This window comes from Glandiceps talaboti, chromosome 18, assembly GCF_964340395.1.
Source record: "Glandiceps talaboti chromosome 18, keGlaTala1.1, whole genome shotgun sequence".
Lineage (NCBI taxonomy): Eukaryota > Metazoa > Hemichordata > Enteropneusta > Spengelidae > Glandiceps > Glandiceps talaboti.
The window spans coordinates 8,507,286-8,523,092 of NC_135566.1; the positions used below are offsets into that span (position 1 = coordinate 8,507,286).

Consider the following 15,807-nt stretch of genomic DNA (forward strand, 5'->3'; position numbering starts at 1 on the left):
CAGTCAGTCTAATTAATGCTCCAAGCTACAACTGACAGGTGTCGTGAGACAGTCTGCAACTCTAATAATGCGTGCACTTGTACTGGTCACCCCTGTTATTTTCAACCTACCCTGTGTACACGTAAGAATAATATTCACCAAACGTTATGATTCCAGTGTTATTTTCGAAATAAACATCGAACACGCGAGTTAATTGAATACTGTGTGTGCATTTTGTTTGATCTTATTACCTTGGCGAAGTTGTAAACATAAAATCAGCACGTAGTATAACTATAAGCCACATTACTTCCAGTATTACAATATTGATTACTATCATGACTATTGTAATAACGATGAGCGCGAGACAAGGTCCTAGTGTCGTTGGCGCCAAATTTCAAATCTGAACAAATGCAAACTACTGAATTTGCATAACGAAACGGCGGCAACTATACGTGTATACAATCATGTACTTCAAAATTGGTATGGAAGCCTCACCCCATATGAGTATGTTTTCCAAATGCTAAATGTCATGATTGTAACATAGACCCTACACCAACTAGGGTATATGATTGTAAGTAGAACACTTCTCAAAATGGTCACTTTATTCATAATATGGTCAGAAAATTTGGTTCGGTAGTTCCCTTTTTGGAGGATGTGGTGGCCCTGAAAAGGGCCGTTTGGTTTGTGTATGCTAGGCACACGAATTAAGCACGCTCGCCACGGATACGGCGGGCAAGTTGGATATCCTTGGGCATGATGGTGACACGCTTGGCGTGGATAGCGCACAAGTTGGTGTCTTCGAAGAGACCGACGAGGTAAGCTTCGCTGGCTTCTTGGAGGGCCATGACGGCGGAGCTCTGGAAGCGGAGATCGGTCTTGAAGTCCTGGGCGATTTCACGGACCAGACGCTGGAATGGAAGTTTACGGATGAGAAGCTCAGTGCTCTTCTGGTAACGACGGATCTCACGGAGAGCGACGGTTCCTGGCCTGTAACGATGTGGCTTCTTCACTCCTCCTGTGGCTGGGGCGCTCTTACGGGCAGCCTTCGTTGCCAGTTGCTTACGTGGGGCCTTGCCACCAGTAGATTTACGTGCGGTTTGCTTGGTACGTGCCATATTTTCGTCTGTCGAAATGTATTATCAACAATGACGTTCAAAAATTTGCGCGTCGATTTTATACACCCATTTCACGTTGTGATTGGCCATAATAACTCTTGTTTTATTGGACAATCACCTTACGGCTGTCTAGTGATTGGATACAAAAAAGCACAACCTGATTGGTCGATATTGAATACTAATGAGGAACATACGATCCTCATTTACAGTCAGGATAGTGTACTATATTCTAGCCCATACACGTTAGTTTTTAGTGGCAGATAAACAACGTTAAAAATGGGTGCATGATTTATTTAAAACAATATCCGTCGTTTTCAGTAATGCTAAGATAACGCTATAATGTAACTAATATAACGACAACATTGTTGGATTCCAGTCCAGTAAGGGGTCATCATCTTTGAAACAATATTTATAATTTAGTAGAGCAGTACCACAGGTGATTAAACTTACAGAGGTACGGTATAGACTGTAAATATATATATATATATATATATATATATATATATATATATATATATATATATATATATATATATATATATATATATATATATATACGTGTATATATACGTGTATGGGCTAAATATATATATATATATATATATATATATATATATATATATATATATATATATATATATATATATATATATATATTCTCCCAGTTCTGGTTTCAGTCCCCTTGATGGCTAAAACCCTCTTCTTTGTTTTCATTCGCAGTGTAAAATGTCGATATGTCGTCGGAGGTCAGTCTAGACTAGCTGTAAGATGTTCCTTGACTCCCCATTTACCCTTCTCTCTTTTGTTACCATTATTTTGTAATCAGTTATACGTTTGGGTAAATAAACCCATATATATATATATATATATATATATATATATATATATATATATATATATATATATATATATATATATGTATATATATATATAAAATATATATATAATTTAAAAATATATATATAATTGAAGAAAACATATATATAATTGAAAAATTCCCAAGATCTATGGGAAAATGAAAAAACAGCACTGGTAATAGTATATTTTATTTTGCTCAAAACTATATACATAATTCAATAACAAAACAAACAAATTAAATATGTCACTCCATAATGAATTTCCCCAAGATTCCCTTATAAATAGTTGTAGATTTTGATAATTTGAAGATTTAAATTTACTAACTTAATCCGACATAAGCTTATAAAGTAGACAGTATCAATATCATTATTGATAACAACCTTTTGACTATATATTCATATTATTCATATTCATATGAATAATATGAATATGAATGTAAGGAGGAAAGATATATCTACGTAGTATAGAGATTGATACATTTGTAGGAGCAAGATTCGTACGATATTTTCCTAAGAAAACGGCAATCTAAGCAATAATACATGCCCCTGTGTGCCCCACTCCTCCGTGTCCAAGCGAGCTAATTGGATATTCATGATGATATATTTTGATATTACTGCACACGCCATAGTCACTCGAGAATAAAACCATTAGACCACTGCATAATACAACGTTAAGTCAAAGAATTTAATATTTCATGAATATACCTTCTTCTTCAAGTTTTGCAACTATTTCTTTGTCGAATACTTCATTCTGAGCAACTAGGAAATGATTCTTCCAATCACCAACAATTCCCTTCCTTATAAATTCGTGTGCTTCCCCTTTGAAAACAGTATCATCTAATATAAGATTCTTGTGGATAGACTTTCTCATTTCATCTACAGCGCAAAACTTCTCAATCTTATCAATCTCTTCATCAGACAAATTGACTTGCAGGAATGTTCCTAACTTACGAACCGCATCTCTGAAACATTCTTGCATGTCTTCATACGATAAATGCAAGACGTTGTCTTCAATACCAACTTTCTTCCATCCAATGACATGTTGCAGCCATGGCCCGTAGATCGTCCGTCCGTTCATAAATTCATTAAGTGTTCCTTTCCAATCAACTGATCCCTTTCCATGGTACATTTTCTTAAAGTAATGGTATGACGATACACAGACGTCTTTTGGATTTCTGGTAAGGTAGATGAGCTTTACATTCTGCTTGCTGGTCTGTTCCCATGGAAACAAATGTAGTGGCAAATGAGACCGGATCAATCTAGGTGATTTGTAGTTAAATTCCCCGGCTTGGAGTTTAGTTGCTGATTTCCTATATGCACCAGGTAAAGTGGCTGGATCAGCTATCATCCAGTCAAGATAAATTGCTTCTGTACTGTCACCATAACTCATCATGTTAAAGGTCTGGATATGTTGTAAGGCATTTAGTAGCCACGTTGTACCCGATTTCAGGTAGCCGACAACAGCCACATCAGACTCATGCCATGGAAATTTGGCAAGTACACCAGACTTGAGTTTGTGCTCGTCAGTGTAGAATGGAAGATACACACCTTGATATTGGAATTTATACAGTGTGGATTCGGCAATGTTTTGTTGCCCCTCAGAGTAATGTGTTGCCATGGTTTTTTTCTATTTGGTGGGTCAAACTTGTGTGGGTACATATAGGTCAGAGTCACGCTAGTCCAAGGTTAGATATAGTCTCGCGGCCAGATTCGTGACTCTCGTCCATGAGGGACCAGTCAGTTTCTCCAGCCGGGGGCAGCGGATTCTTAAATCTGGCTGACAAAAAAAATCACTGAAACCCCCCCCCCCCATCTGTAAAACAACACATTGTGTTCTCAATATCGAGCTCGAGGTATCATGCAATTATACTGAAAATCAAATGTCATTTCCAGACCTTATTCATCAAATTTCAATCCTATGAATTCACAATTTTAGCCATTCTGATATCATATCTAATTTCTGAACTATTTATTAAATTCCAATGTATGTACTTCAAATTCGGGCATGCACTGATGATATACTTTGATTTAAACACCTCCCCACCCCACACACAAAGTAAAATAAAATAAAACGTGCGTTTTCAATATCGTGATCACTATTAGATGCATATTTCTGCAAGCTATATATATCCACATATATAAGCTTACAACCCTGATATGTTCACCAATTCATCCTACAGAACTAGCTGTGCACTGCCACTGCGTGCAAACTGCTACAGAATAAACAACTTGCGTGTAGCTTTACTTGTCAATGTTATGATTAGATTGTGTTCGAAGATGTAATACATATAAGAGGCACATTTGTAAGATTTCAAGATTTAGATATTATATCATATCATATCAAAATAAATATTAACATATCCTGGGGGGGGGGGCCTTGGAAGATTGGCGGAATCATTATTTTTTTCCCACCTGCTTGCCTGAGAATTATTTTTTTTCTCCTTCGCCTATGCTGGCAACTTTTTTTTTCTTTGCTTCTTTGAGGTATCCGGATTTTTTTACGTCAATGTTGAACATCTACTTTTGTTGCCACAATTTTCTGTTTGGTTTTCGCACAGGGTAATACAGAAAGTAAAAAGATGCTGTTCTATCACACACAGATTTTATCTAGAAAACAACATATTTCATACATGTAAATAAACATCATTGACAGTTTTTATGCCACAGGAAGTATATTCATCCCTTCTGACAAATTCATACTGAAGAGACAAGAACAATTTAGATTAAGTTCTTTTATAAACTATCTAATAGTATGATGATTACGATAACAAAACCTTAAAGTTCACTTTTGCCCCAAAGTGCAAGATAAGTGAAGCACTGATTGTGAAACAGCCAAACATTTAGTGTGGTAGCTAGGTAATACTGACTGTCGACAGTCGCTTGCGCCTTTTTTCCCTACGTCTTATCTAAATTTAAGTCGTTGCCGCGGTCCGATCCGGCGCAATACTACTATAATCGCATACTGATATCGAGGGCCAAAGATAAGACATAGGAAAAAAAGGCGCGAGCGAATGTCGACAGTCTAAGGTAATACATGTATTATATGTATAATGTATATTTGAACCCTAACATGAAGTAATATTTAAACGATTAAATCGGATATATGAAAGAAACAGAAGAGAAATATATATATATATATATATATATATATATATATATATATACCACAGGCTAACGAAACTGGTCCCTGACATATGTTTGTCATGATTTGACAAGTCAGTGTCCTGGTTGGAGAGGTACGAACAGGTTGAACAGTATACTCGAACCTATGCATCATTTCCCTGCCAAGACATTTATTTTTCTTGCAGCAGTGGTGCATCTTTTTTTTTTCAAGCAACTTCATTTGGCATTTTTTCTTTTCCCGAAATCTTCCAGGCCTCCCCCCCCCCAGTATATCAAATGGTCAACCCCTAAGCGCCGTTTGGCATACAAAGATTTATGGACCCAAGTGACTAGTTTGGCAGCCAGACTAACCAGCACACACCCTTTTGCACGCAATACACTACCATTGAAAGTCAACCCGGCCCCACGCGTTGGCATGACATTCATTCATTTTTGTATTGTGAATTGAAAGGGTTCAAAGTATTCATTCACTTGTATTGTTGTGAAAGGGGTCCACACAAAGTATTCATTCATTTGTAGTAAGACATTCATTCATTTGTATTGTTAAGAAGCAAAGTAGGTTTGGTAGTTCTCTTTATGGAGGATGTGGTGGCCCTGAAAAGGGCCGTTTTGGTATGGGATTAGTGGTGTGAAACCTAACCACCAAATCCGTACAGAGTACGGCCTTGGCGTTTCAAAGCATAGACGACATCCATGGCGGTGACGGTCTTTCTCTTGGCGTGCTCTGTGTATGTGACGGCATCACGGATGACATTCTCCAAGAACACTTTCAGTACACCACGAGTTTCTTCGTAGATGAGACCAGAAATACGCTTGACACCACCACGGCGGGCAAGACTATGGAAAGCCACAGCTGACTTAAGTGTGCAATTACTATTATTGTATGAGCAAATACTATGTTATTATGTGCATTAAATATTTTATTATGTGCAAATCTTAAGTTATTATGTGCATACTGTATTATTCTATGTACAGTTACTATTATTATATGCGCTAACACTATGTTATTATGTGCATTAAATATTTTATTATGTGCAAATCTTAAGTTATTATGTGCATACTGTATTATTATATGTACAGTTACTATTATTATATGCGCTAACACTGTTATTATGTGCATTAAATATTTTATTATGTGCAAATATTAAGTTATTATGTGCATACTGTATTATTCTATGTACAGTTACTATTATTATATGCGCTAACACTATGTTATTATGTGCATTAAATATTTTATTATGTGCAAATCTTAAGTTATTATGTGCATACTGTATTATTATATGTACAGTTACTATTATTATATGCGCTAACACTATGTTATTATGTGCATTTAATAGTTTATTATGTGCATACTGTATTATTATATGTACAGTTACTATTATTATATGCGCTAACACTATGTTATTATGTGCATTAAATATTTTATTATGTGCATACTGTATTATTATATGTACAGTTACTATTATTATATGCGCTAACACTATGTTATTATGTGCATTAAATATTTTATTATGTGCAAATCTTAAGTTATTATGTGCATACTGTATTATTATATGTACAGTTACTATTATTATATGCGCTAACACTATGTTATTATGTGCAAATCTTAAGTTATTATGTGCATACTGTATTATTATATGTACAGTTACTATTATTATATGCGGTAACACTACGTCGTTATGTGCATACAGTAGTTTATTAAGGGCTTTCGTTAAGATCCCCCGCTAGAGGGCACACTTTCTCGCCGATTCAATCACGCACGCGCAGACTCGAGTTGCTGTTGTGTTATCCTTTTGTGAGCACGTCCCGTCGTCGTCTGTCATGGAGTCCCACGTCTGTTCTGTCAGATTTAGGTCTGTCAGCTTTCACAGCACGTTTCTTGACAAAGGGAGTCACTTTCTCTCATGTGCTCGACATGACTGAGGAAAATTTAATAAGTTTTCCTTTCCTTTTCTGACCCAAGAAAACATATTTCAGGATTTTTGTTGCAATATCTCAATGACACAGTCAATATCTGAAGGGGACTATTTGGTTTCTGTAAATTAAGACAATTTAAAAAACAAGACAGGAGTCAATAGACTAGTGTTAAAATCTAGTGTTTTTCTTTCAATATAAATCTCTTATAAAGATGTACAAATAAATCTTTCTCAAGTTGAGAATGAAAATTGAGGAACAACAAATATAACGAAATACAAAAAATAATATCTTCCCTGAGAACTTACAGGAATTGACTGATTCAAAGAAAAGCAAGTTTAGTACTGATCAGAGTTGATTTTGGAACTGTTCTATAATTTAAAGTTGTAATTTAACGTAGACAGACGTCTTTCATACTAACTGCTAATTCTTCTACTTGCACAGAACAAGTTATTTAGAGGTACAGTTGTGAACCATTGTGACGTGGTATAAGTATGAACAACGCATTCAAACTTAATGATTAATTAAAAAAAAAATTGCACTGCTACTCCATTTGAAAAAAAAATTGATGCAGGACTGACAGTAGAAAAAAAAATTGCTGTCACTCTGACTGGGAAAAAAATTTGCTCCCATACCTACTTCCTCCATACCCCCCCCCCCCCAGAAATCAAACGGTTCTCCCCTTAGTTACGGTAGATCTCGATCTAGACGTCACGAGGCGATCTAGTTGCCGCACGAGTTGGACCCCCTGTCAGCTCCCAGGCCCGGCCCGCCCCAAAGCTTCCCGGCACCGACTTCTTAAATCAAGTCGGTCATACCCAATCTTCTGACACCAAAACTTATTAAATTTTCCTCAGTCATGTCGAGCACATGAGAGAAAGTGACTCCCTCTGTCAAGAAACGTGCTGTGAAAGCTGACAGACCTAAATCTGACAGAACAGACGTGGGACTCCATGACAGACTAGACGACGACGGGACGTGCTCACAAAAGGATAACACAACAGCAACTCGAGTCTGCGCGTGCGTGTTTGAATCGGCGAGAAAGTGTGCCCTCTAGCGGGGGATCTTAACGAAAGCCCTTAATAAACTACTGTATGCACATAACGACGTAGTGTTACCGCATATAATAATAGTAACTGTACATATAATAATACAGTATGCACATAATAACTTAAGATTTGCACATAATAACATAGTGTTAGCGCATATAATAATAGTAACTGTACATATAATAATACAGTATGCACATAATAACTTAAGATTTGCACATAATAACATAGTGTTAGCGCATATAATAATAGTAACTGTACATATAATAATACAGTATGCACATAATAACTTAAGATTTGCACATAATAAAATATTTAATGCACATAATAACATAGTGTTAGCGCATATAATAATAGTAACTGTACATATAATAATACAGTATGCACATAATAACTTAAGATTTGCACATAATAAACTATTTAATGCACATAATAACATAGTGTTAGCACATATAATAATAGTAACTGTACATATAATAATACAGTATGCACATAATAACTTAAGATTTGCACATAATAACATAGTGTTAGCGCATATAATAATAGTAACTGTACATATAATAATACAGTATGCACATAATAACTTAAGATTTGCACATAATAAACTATTTAATGCACATAATAACATAGTGTTTGCACATACAATAACACTAACTGTACATAAACTATTCAATGCACATAATAACATAGTGTTTGCACATACAATAATAATAACTGTACATAATAAACTATTAAATGCACATACTAACATAGTGTTTGCACATACAATAATAGTAACTGTACATAATAAACTATTAAATGCACATACTAACATAGTGTTTGCACATACAATAATAGTAACTGTACATAATAAACTATTTAATGCACATAATAACATAGTGTTTGCACATATAGTAATAGTAACTGTACATAGAATAATACAGTATGCACATAATAATTTAAGGTAAGCACATAATAAACTATTGAATGCACATAATAACATAGTATTTGCACATACAATAATAGTAATTGCACACTTAAGTCAGTTGTGGCTTTCCATACAAGACGACGGATGGCAGGCTTGGTGATACCCTGGATATTGTCACGTAGAACTTTACGATGACGCTTGGCGCCTCCTTTTCCTAGACCTTTACCTCCTTTACCACGTCCAGACATATTTGTAATTTCAATGAATCTGTATGACTTAATGTGCCAACAGATACAAAACTTTATACAGCTATTGCGAACGTAAGTGTAAATTATTATGTGAATGTGTAATTATGATTGGACAATATTGAATCATTTGCATTTCCGACTAGACATGTGATTGGTCATTATTGCATAAATTAAAGGGTAGTATGATCCTATTTTTTGTCGATGCTCAAGCACTTAAATTAATCTCACGAGGACATGCATACCAAACATACGAAACTATCAATAGAACGAAAAACACTTTGTTCTACACAGGCAAGTCCTATTTAATTGATTGAGTATCCATGTAATGATAAACAAGTTTACATGCTACCACATCACATTGTATTCATATATTTATATGCAATTACAAGGCAGTACCTTATCTATTGTCTTATCTATTACCACCTTATGTGAACTATTGCAATAAAATATACATATTTAACTAGGCCTAGGTGTTTCTAGTCTATCAGCTAGCCCTCGGATGTTCTTCCGATAAAATACGACACACAGCCGAACAACGCTATCGAGGATGGAACATTCAGGCAGGCCCTCACATGCGAACTTCGTTCGCTTATAGTTATAGTATCGAAAGAAAGCCCGAACGTCTAGTGAGCAGTAAGACTAAGGTGTTTCAGGAGTTTGGCAAAACCCGCTGTATGTCTGAACTCCGGCTTTCTGTTAATTTGACATGATGAGATATTTTTTTTGTATAATATGACAGTGTATGTTATCAAGTGTTTAAAGAAAAGTCTACGTAAAATGCCACATTAATGTGGAATAGGGAACTTGCAAACCTGCCATGTTGAATGTTGCATAATGGGAAAAGTGATAATAAATCCTAATCAATTAGTATTGTAAACAATGTTGATACATTGTTTGTAACCACAAATAATCAATTCATAGTTACCCTGACAATTGTGGGAGGTTAATTTTATCAGTAGCTCCAGATTAGGTATTGCGATAACCACAGATAATCCCATAGTCCTTTGCGTCTGAGCATGCTCAGTATGGATTGCAAGTTCCCTATTGCACATGTCTTGATCTATTTCATATAGTATATGGGTAATAAGCTAGACTTGTCAGTGGAAGCTTCTGGACAATTTTTCTCTAATCCTACAGTTAGATAGATGGTCATAAAATCATGTAGTCTCGCTGCCAGACTCGTGACTATCGCACAGGGGCACGTATTATTGCTTAGATTGCCGTTTGCTTAAGAAAATATCGTACGAATTGTGCTGCTACAAATGTATCAATCTCTATACTATACTATACTAGTAGAAATATTTTTTTCCCTTTTCTCCTTACAGGTAGGAATACATAGTCAAAAGGTTGTTATATTTAGTCTGTAGACCTGGAAAACAATAATCCATGAAATATTACATACCCCTAGCTATGGACTATTATATAATGCAACATAAATCGACTTTATATATAAATATACTTTATAAGTTATTTATAAGTATTTATTTTTTTCAAAGCACAACTGAACAAAGGTTTAGAGGTTCAACGGCTATAGGCATGGCACCGAAGCTGTGTGTGTGTGTGTATGTGTGTGTTGTAATTGTATACAGACAGACAGACAGACAGACAGACAGGCAGGCAGGCAGGCAGGCAGGCAGGCAGGCAGGCAGGCAGGCATACATACATACATACATACATACATACATACATACATACATACATACATACATACATACATACATACATACATATGTACATTGTGTATGTATAGTGTGTGTATGTGTGTAAGTCTATTGGGGGGGGGGCATGGAAAAAAATCAAGACCTTGCAGGGGGGGGGGCATCAATTTTTCCCAAGCTTTTGTAGGGGGGGGGGGGGGCATGAAAAAAATACATAATGAAAAGAGGAAATTCGGGGTACCCTTGGAAGTAAAATCTGGACACTCCCTAATAACCTTTGCCTTATACCTATACCTGCGTGTCAAATGACGCTCAATCATTGTTATGGCCGCCATGTTTTTAGTATAAATATTCTATTTCAGCAAGTTATTTTGATATAATTTCGATTTATCACCACGATTGCCACTTATCAATAGTAGTATACAACGTCTATGAATGCTTGATCTCCGCTGCTGAATATCATATAAAACTTGAATGCAAGTAGCGACGTCGGAAAGACCCAACATGGCCATAAACGAACTTCGAATTGAATATAGTTTTCACAAGTTTTCAGTCATTTTATTCGAAAATATTAGAAATTTTGTAGCATTTCTGCCAAGTTCCTGCCGCTTGAACTTGAAGACTTGCCCTCTATGACCTGTAACTTTTTATATATCTACGCATGTGCTCTTTATAATAGTTAGTTAACAGTTAGCTCTTGCGACTTCTCACATGTCTCATGCAACTAGTTGCTTCGTGTTCGTGTACGTACGCGCTCCGTCTAGTTGCTAGCCTCGTTGCTTCATGAGTTGCATCTGGGCCTTTAACCCGCTCGGCATATATAAAAAGATTAGGGACGATAGTCACGACTCTGGCAACGAGACTAAACATCATTAGGCCACTGCATAATACAACGTTACGGTATTTAATATTTCATGAATATACCTTCTTCTTCAAGTTTTGCAACTATTTCTTTGTCGAATACTTCATTCTGAGCAACTAGGAAATGATTCTTCCAATCACCAACAATTCCCTTCCTAATAAATTCGTGTGCTTCCCCTTTGAAAACAGCATCATCTAATATAAGATTCTTGTGGATAGACTTTCTCATTTTATCTACAGCGCAAAACTTCTCAATCTTATCAATCTCTTCATCAGACAAATTGACTTGCAGGAATGTTCCCAACTTACGAACCGCATCTCTGAAACATTCTTGCATGTTTTCATACGATAAATGCAAGACGTTGTCTTCAATACCAACTTTCTTCCATCCAATGATATGTTGTAGCCATGGCCCGTAGATCGTCCGTCCGTTCATAAATTCATTAAGTGTTCCTTTCCAATCAACTGATCCCTTTCCATGATACATTTTCTTAAAGTGATGGTATGAAGACACACAGACGTCTTTTGGATTCCTGGTAAGGTAGATGAGCTTTACATTCTGCTTGCTCGTCTGTTCCCATGGAAACAAATGTAGTGGCAAATGAGACCGGATCAATCTAGGTGATTTACAGTTAAATTCCCCGGCTTGCGAGTTTAGTTGCCGATTTCCTATATGCACCAGGTAAAGTGGCTGGATCAGCTATCATCCAGTCAAGATAAATTGCTTCTGTACTGTCACCATAACTCATCATGTTAAAGGTCTGGATATGTTGTAAGGCATTTAGTAGCCACGTTGTACCCGATTTCTGGTAGCCTACAACAGCCACATCAGACTCATGCCATGGAAATTTGGCAAGTACACCAGACTTGAGTTTGTGCTCGTCAGTGTAGAATGGAAGATACACACCTTGATATTGGAATTTATACAGTGTGGATTCGGCAATGTTTTGTTGCCCCTCAGAGTAATGTGTTGCCATGGTTTTTTTCTAGTTGGTGGGTCAAACTTGTGTGGGTACATATAGGTTACGCTAGTCCAAGGCTAGTCTCGCGGCCAGACTGTGACTCTCGTCCATAAGGGACCAGCCAGTTTTTCCAGGCGGGGGGCGGAAGCGGATTCTTAAATCGGTCCGACAAAAATCACTGATCCCCCCCCCCTCATCTGTAAAACCAAAACCAAGCTGACCCCCCCCCCCCATCACTTAATTCTAAAACTTGATGCCCCCCCCCCCCCATATATAATATTCACATGAGTATTTTGTGATTGTGACTCATTGTGGACTGCTTGACTGCCTTGCAAATACTTTATAAGATCCCGGGATAATTGAATAATAACACGTCAGCGAGGGCAATATCACAATTTAGTGCCTGCCCTAGGGTTGGCACTCTTTACGAAAATTTTGATGATGCCCAAGCCGAAGGCGACAGCGTGTGTAAGAACATTGAGGTGTAATAATACACTATGAAAACACTGACAACATTGTTCTGAAACACTGTTCAGTTATCAATGTTGGGTGGTAGACTGGATTACTTCAGTGATATTTACCACCATCAAACCTGAGTCTGTATTTTCGAATACTGTACAAAAATTTCAGTGAAAAGACAATTTTCATAATTAAAGCCACAATGTCATTTAGGATAGGATAAATTTGACATCTTTATTTTCCATTTACATGTGCTGCCTTATAGAAGCTATCACATATCTGTAAGTTGCTCCATCACTTTCGTGAAAATAAGATTTACATGCACAAATACAGTGGTAATGTATATTTGTACACTATAGCATAAGAAAGATCATAGACCCTACACCAACTTTAGTGAAGGGTCTATGGAAGATACAGTATGATGTATAGAACAGATACAGCAGTATCATACATCGTCACGTCAGTGCGGTAGTCGTATGTGCTATACAATTGTATACAATTGCTATACAACTGTATAACATATACAACCATTACTGACACAACAATATACTCTGACCCTCCATTTACTGATTCCAATAAGAGCACTTGCAGAAAGTATGTAATGTTAACATTAGGTAAGTCTATACATAAAAGATTTTCTATAGATCTAATAACAGTCCTTGGGGGTTTTTTGGCTGAAAAAAAGAGATTGAAATTGCTATTAGGACAAGCTGGAGAGAGAACATATACAGCAGAGTCACAGATCCAGTGAGAAGACAATTTAATTGATTTCCTTGAAAAATTATCTACATCTGATATTAGCAAGAAACGTGCATAAGCTTTATTTTTGATTGTCAATCTGTTTGTACAAAATATTGGTAAAATTTAATGGCTCCTCGTTATGACTAGGTGTAACCATGGAATCAGTTGCTGCCAGTGACCTCAAAAGTATTTGGTCAAATTCAATACTCCTGGTTACATTATACATTAGGTGTAACCATAGAATCAGTTACTGCCACTGAAATCAAAAGTATTGGTAAAATTCAATGGTTCCTGGTGGCTCTATGTGCAAAACCATGGAGTCAATTACTGCGACCGAAGTCAAAAGTATTGGTGAAATTTAAGGGCTCCTGGTTGCTCCATTGTTCGTAACTATGGAATCAGTTACTGAAGCTGACATTCAAAGGAATTATATAATTCAATGGCTCCTGGTTGTGTTACTCCATTAGGTGTTACCATGGAATCAGTTATGGCTATTGGCATCACATACATACTGGTATCGTCTCACAACACTAAACTAGTGAATGAGTGAGTGACCGCCATATAAAATTCATAAGTGTCTGCCAGACATCATATCATTCTGTAACCAACACTTGATATCTTGTACTACTAGTTGTATGGCTATGTCTTGGTTTGTAGATAAAGATGGCAAGGCCAACAAACACCAGTAATAAAACTGAAAATACACTCACAGTCAAACCTGAAATAAAACATATTTTTACATCATGATGGCTTGATTGAAATGGAATATAGAATTTATTAGCTGCAATAATTGTAGTGTCTGTTGTGATTTTGAGTGTTTTGTCTTATGTTTTGTGTTGTTGTTTTTTCGTTCCAATGTTTAACTGGAAGCAAATGCTACAATTCCTGTAAACAGACGAGATCACACTGAAAACGTCAGCGTACTACCCATTTCAAAATGCTGCGTTGCTACTTTTTTCCCGATTTAGACAGGATTGGGGTACGTCTGAATATTCTTGGTCTTGAATGCTCCATAATTAATGTTGGAGTTAGGAAATATCTAATTTTTTGGCAAGTAAGGTGTAATTTTGCAGAAAAATCCTCCCAACTTTGCAATTCAGATCTGAATCACTTCCTTTAATTTATTAAGTTAAAGTTTATATACAGGAATATTGTAGTGTTTGCTTCAAGTTGTACATCTGAATGAAAAAAAAGCACAAAACAGAAGAAAAAACCCTCAAAATCACAAAAAACACTACAATTATTGAAGCTTAGTTAGACATAGAAATAAATCTACTGGAAAAACAACATTAATACAACTGTTAAAAGATAGAGGTTGGCAAAATGAAGAAGTTAATGTTCAAATTTGAATTATTTACCTAAGCGTTGTTTTTTCAGAATATTTATTGTACTCTTTCCTTCACCACCAGAGATATCATCACCAAATACAACACTAAACAATATCATAAATAATATCAACAATATTCTGGCAGTGGTACACATTTCCATGCCTTCAAGTTTTTCTTGAACACCTTCTGAAATGAAAGAAGACTTTATTAATATTATGGACCAATTTTAATCCTGCTTGCATATGGAGTAAGTCGTCTCTTCCTTCTCCTGTCAATAATCTAGACTCGTGCACCGTCTGCAAGCAGGACTATCCCAATTTCAACTCGTCCCCTTTTCATCTTGTGTAAAGTTTGACTAAGTCTCCAGTCTGGAGATAGTATTAGTAATGGAGTACGGCCGTGGCCAGTCTGGACTTAATTTTGACTTTTATAATATGTAAATTACTTGAATTTACCTGATAACGCTGATTTAAGTCCCTGAAAACTATTTCTATACTAGACACATCACTGCAGGGAGTTACAATTCACAAAATCCTTGAATTTCGGTGATTTGTTCCTCACAATATGACTCTATGAGTCACATCGCCAGCTCTTTTCACAAGCGGA

The 15,807-nt window shown here is 36.2% G+C and overlaps 4 protein-coding genes and 1 long non-coding RNA gene across 5 annotated transcripts; all 5 read right to left on the reverse strand.

Annotated features, from left to right (window-relative positions):
* Positions 1-683: 683 nt before the first annotated feature.
* LOC144449135 (histone H3) lies at positions 684-1,094 on the reverse strand. The gene has a single exon (XM_078139597.1). It carries the CDS (start codon positions 1,092-1,094, stop codon positions 684-686), a length of 411 nt encoding a protein of 136 aa, XP_077995723.1.
* Positions 1,095-2,636: 1,542 nt separating this feature from the next.
* On the reverse strand, positions 2,637-3,569 carry LOC144449347 (sulfotransferase 2A8-like). Its single transcript, XM_078139874.1, has one exon. It carries the CDS (start codon positions 3,567-3,569, stop codon positions 2,637-2,639), a length of 933 nt encoding a protein of 310 aa, XP_077996000.1.
* A 2,140-nt stretch (positions 3,570-5,709) lies between these two features.
* On the reverse strand, positions 5,710-9,192 carry LOC144448965 (histone H4-like). Its single transcript, XM_078139355.1, has 2 exons — positions 9,084-9,192; positions 5,710-5,927 (listed from the first exon to the last, which is right to left on the reverse strand). The coding sequence occupies exons 1-2, from the start codon at positions 9,190-9,192 to the stop codon at positions 5,710-5,712; spliced, it is 327 nt and encodes a 108-aa protein (XP_077995481.1).
* Positions 9,193-11,754: 2,562 nt separating this feature from the next.
* Positions 11,755-12,198, reverse strand: LOC144449349 (sulfotransferase 2A8-like). The gene has a single exon (XM_078139875.1). It carries the CDS (start codon positions 12,196-12,198, stop codon positions 11,755-11,757), a length of 444 nt encoding a protein of 147 aa, XP_077996001.1.
* Positions 12,199-13,369: 1,171 nt separating this feature from the next.
* LOC144449444 (uncharacterized) lies at positions 13,370-15,793 on the reverse strand. Its single transcript, XR_013482166.1, has 3 exons — positions 15,657-15,793; positions 15,232-15,387; positions 13,370-14,591 (listed from the first exon to the last, which is right to left on the reverse strand). It is a non-coding gene; the product is annotated as an uncharacterized LOC144449444 (long non-coding RNA).
* Between the last annotated feature and the right edge of the window lie 14 nt (positions 15,794-15,807).

What these genes read in the sequence shown, in the direction of transcription:
- LOC144449135 (XM_078139597.1), bottom strand. Translation starts at nt 1,094, where the DNA reads ATGGCACGTACCAAGCAAACCGCACGTAAATCTACTGGTGGCAAGGCC.
- LOC144449347 (XM_078139874.1), bottom strand. Translation starts at nt 3,569, where the DNA reads ATGGCAACACATTACTCTGAGGGGCAACAAAACATTGCCGAATCCACA.
- LOC144448965 (XM_078139355.1), bottom strand. Translation starts at nt 9,192, where the DNA reads ATGTCTGGACGTGGTAAAGGAGGTAAAGGTCTAGGAAAAGGAGGCGCC. An exon ending in CACCAAGCCTGCCATCCGTC is followed by an intron (nt 5,928 to 9,083) that starts GTCTTGTATGGA and finishes CACTTAAGTCAG; the next exon opens with CTGTGGCTTTCCATAGTCTT.
- LOC144449349 (XM_078139875.1), bottom strand. Translation starts at nt 12,198, where the DNA reads ATGTATCATGGAAAGGGATCAGTTGATTGGAAAGGAACACTTAATGAA.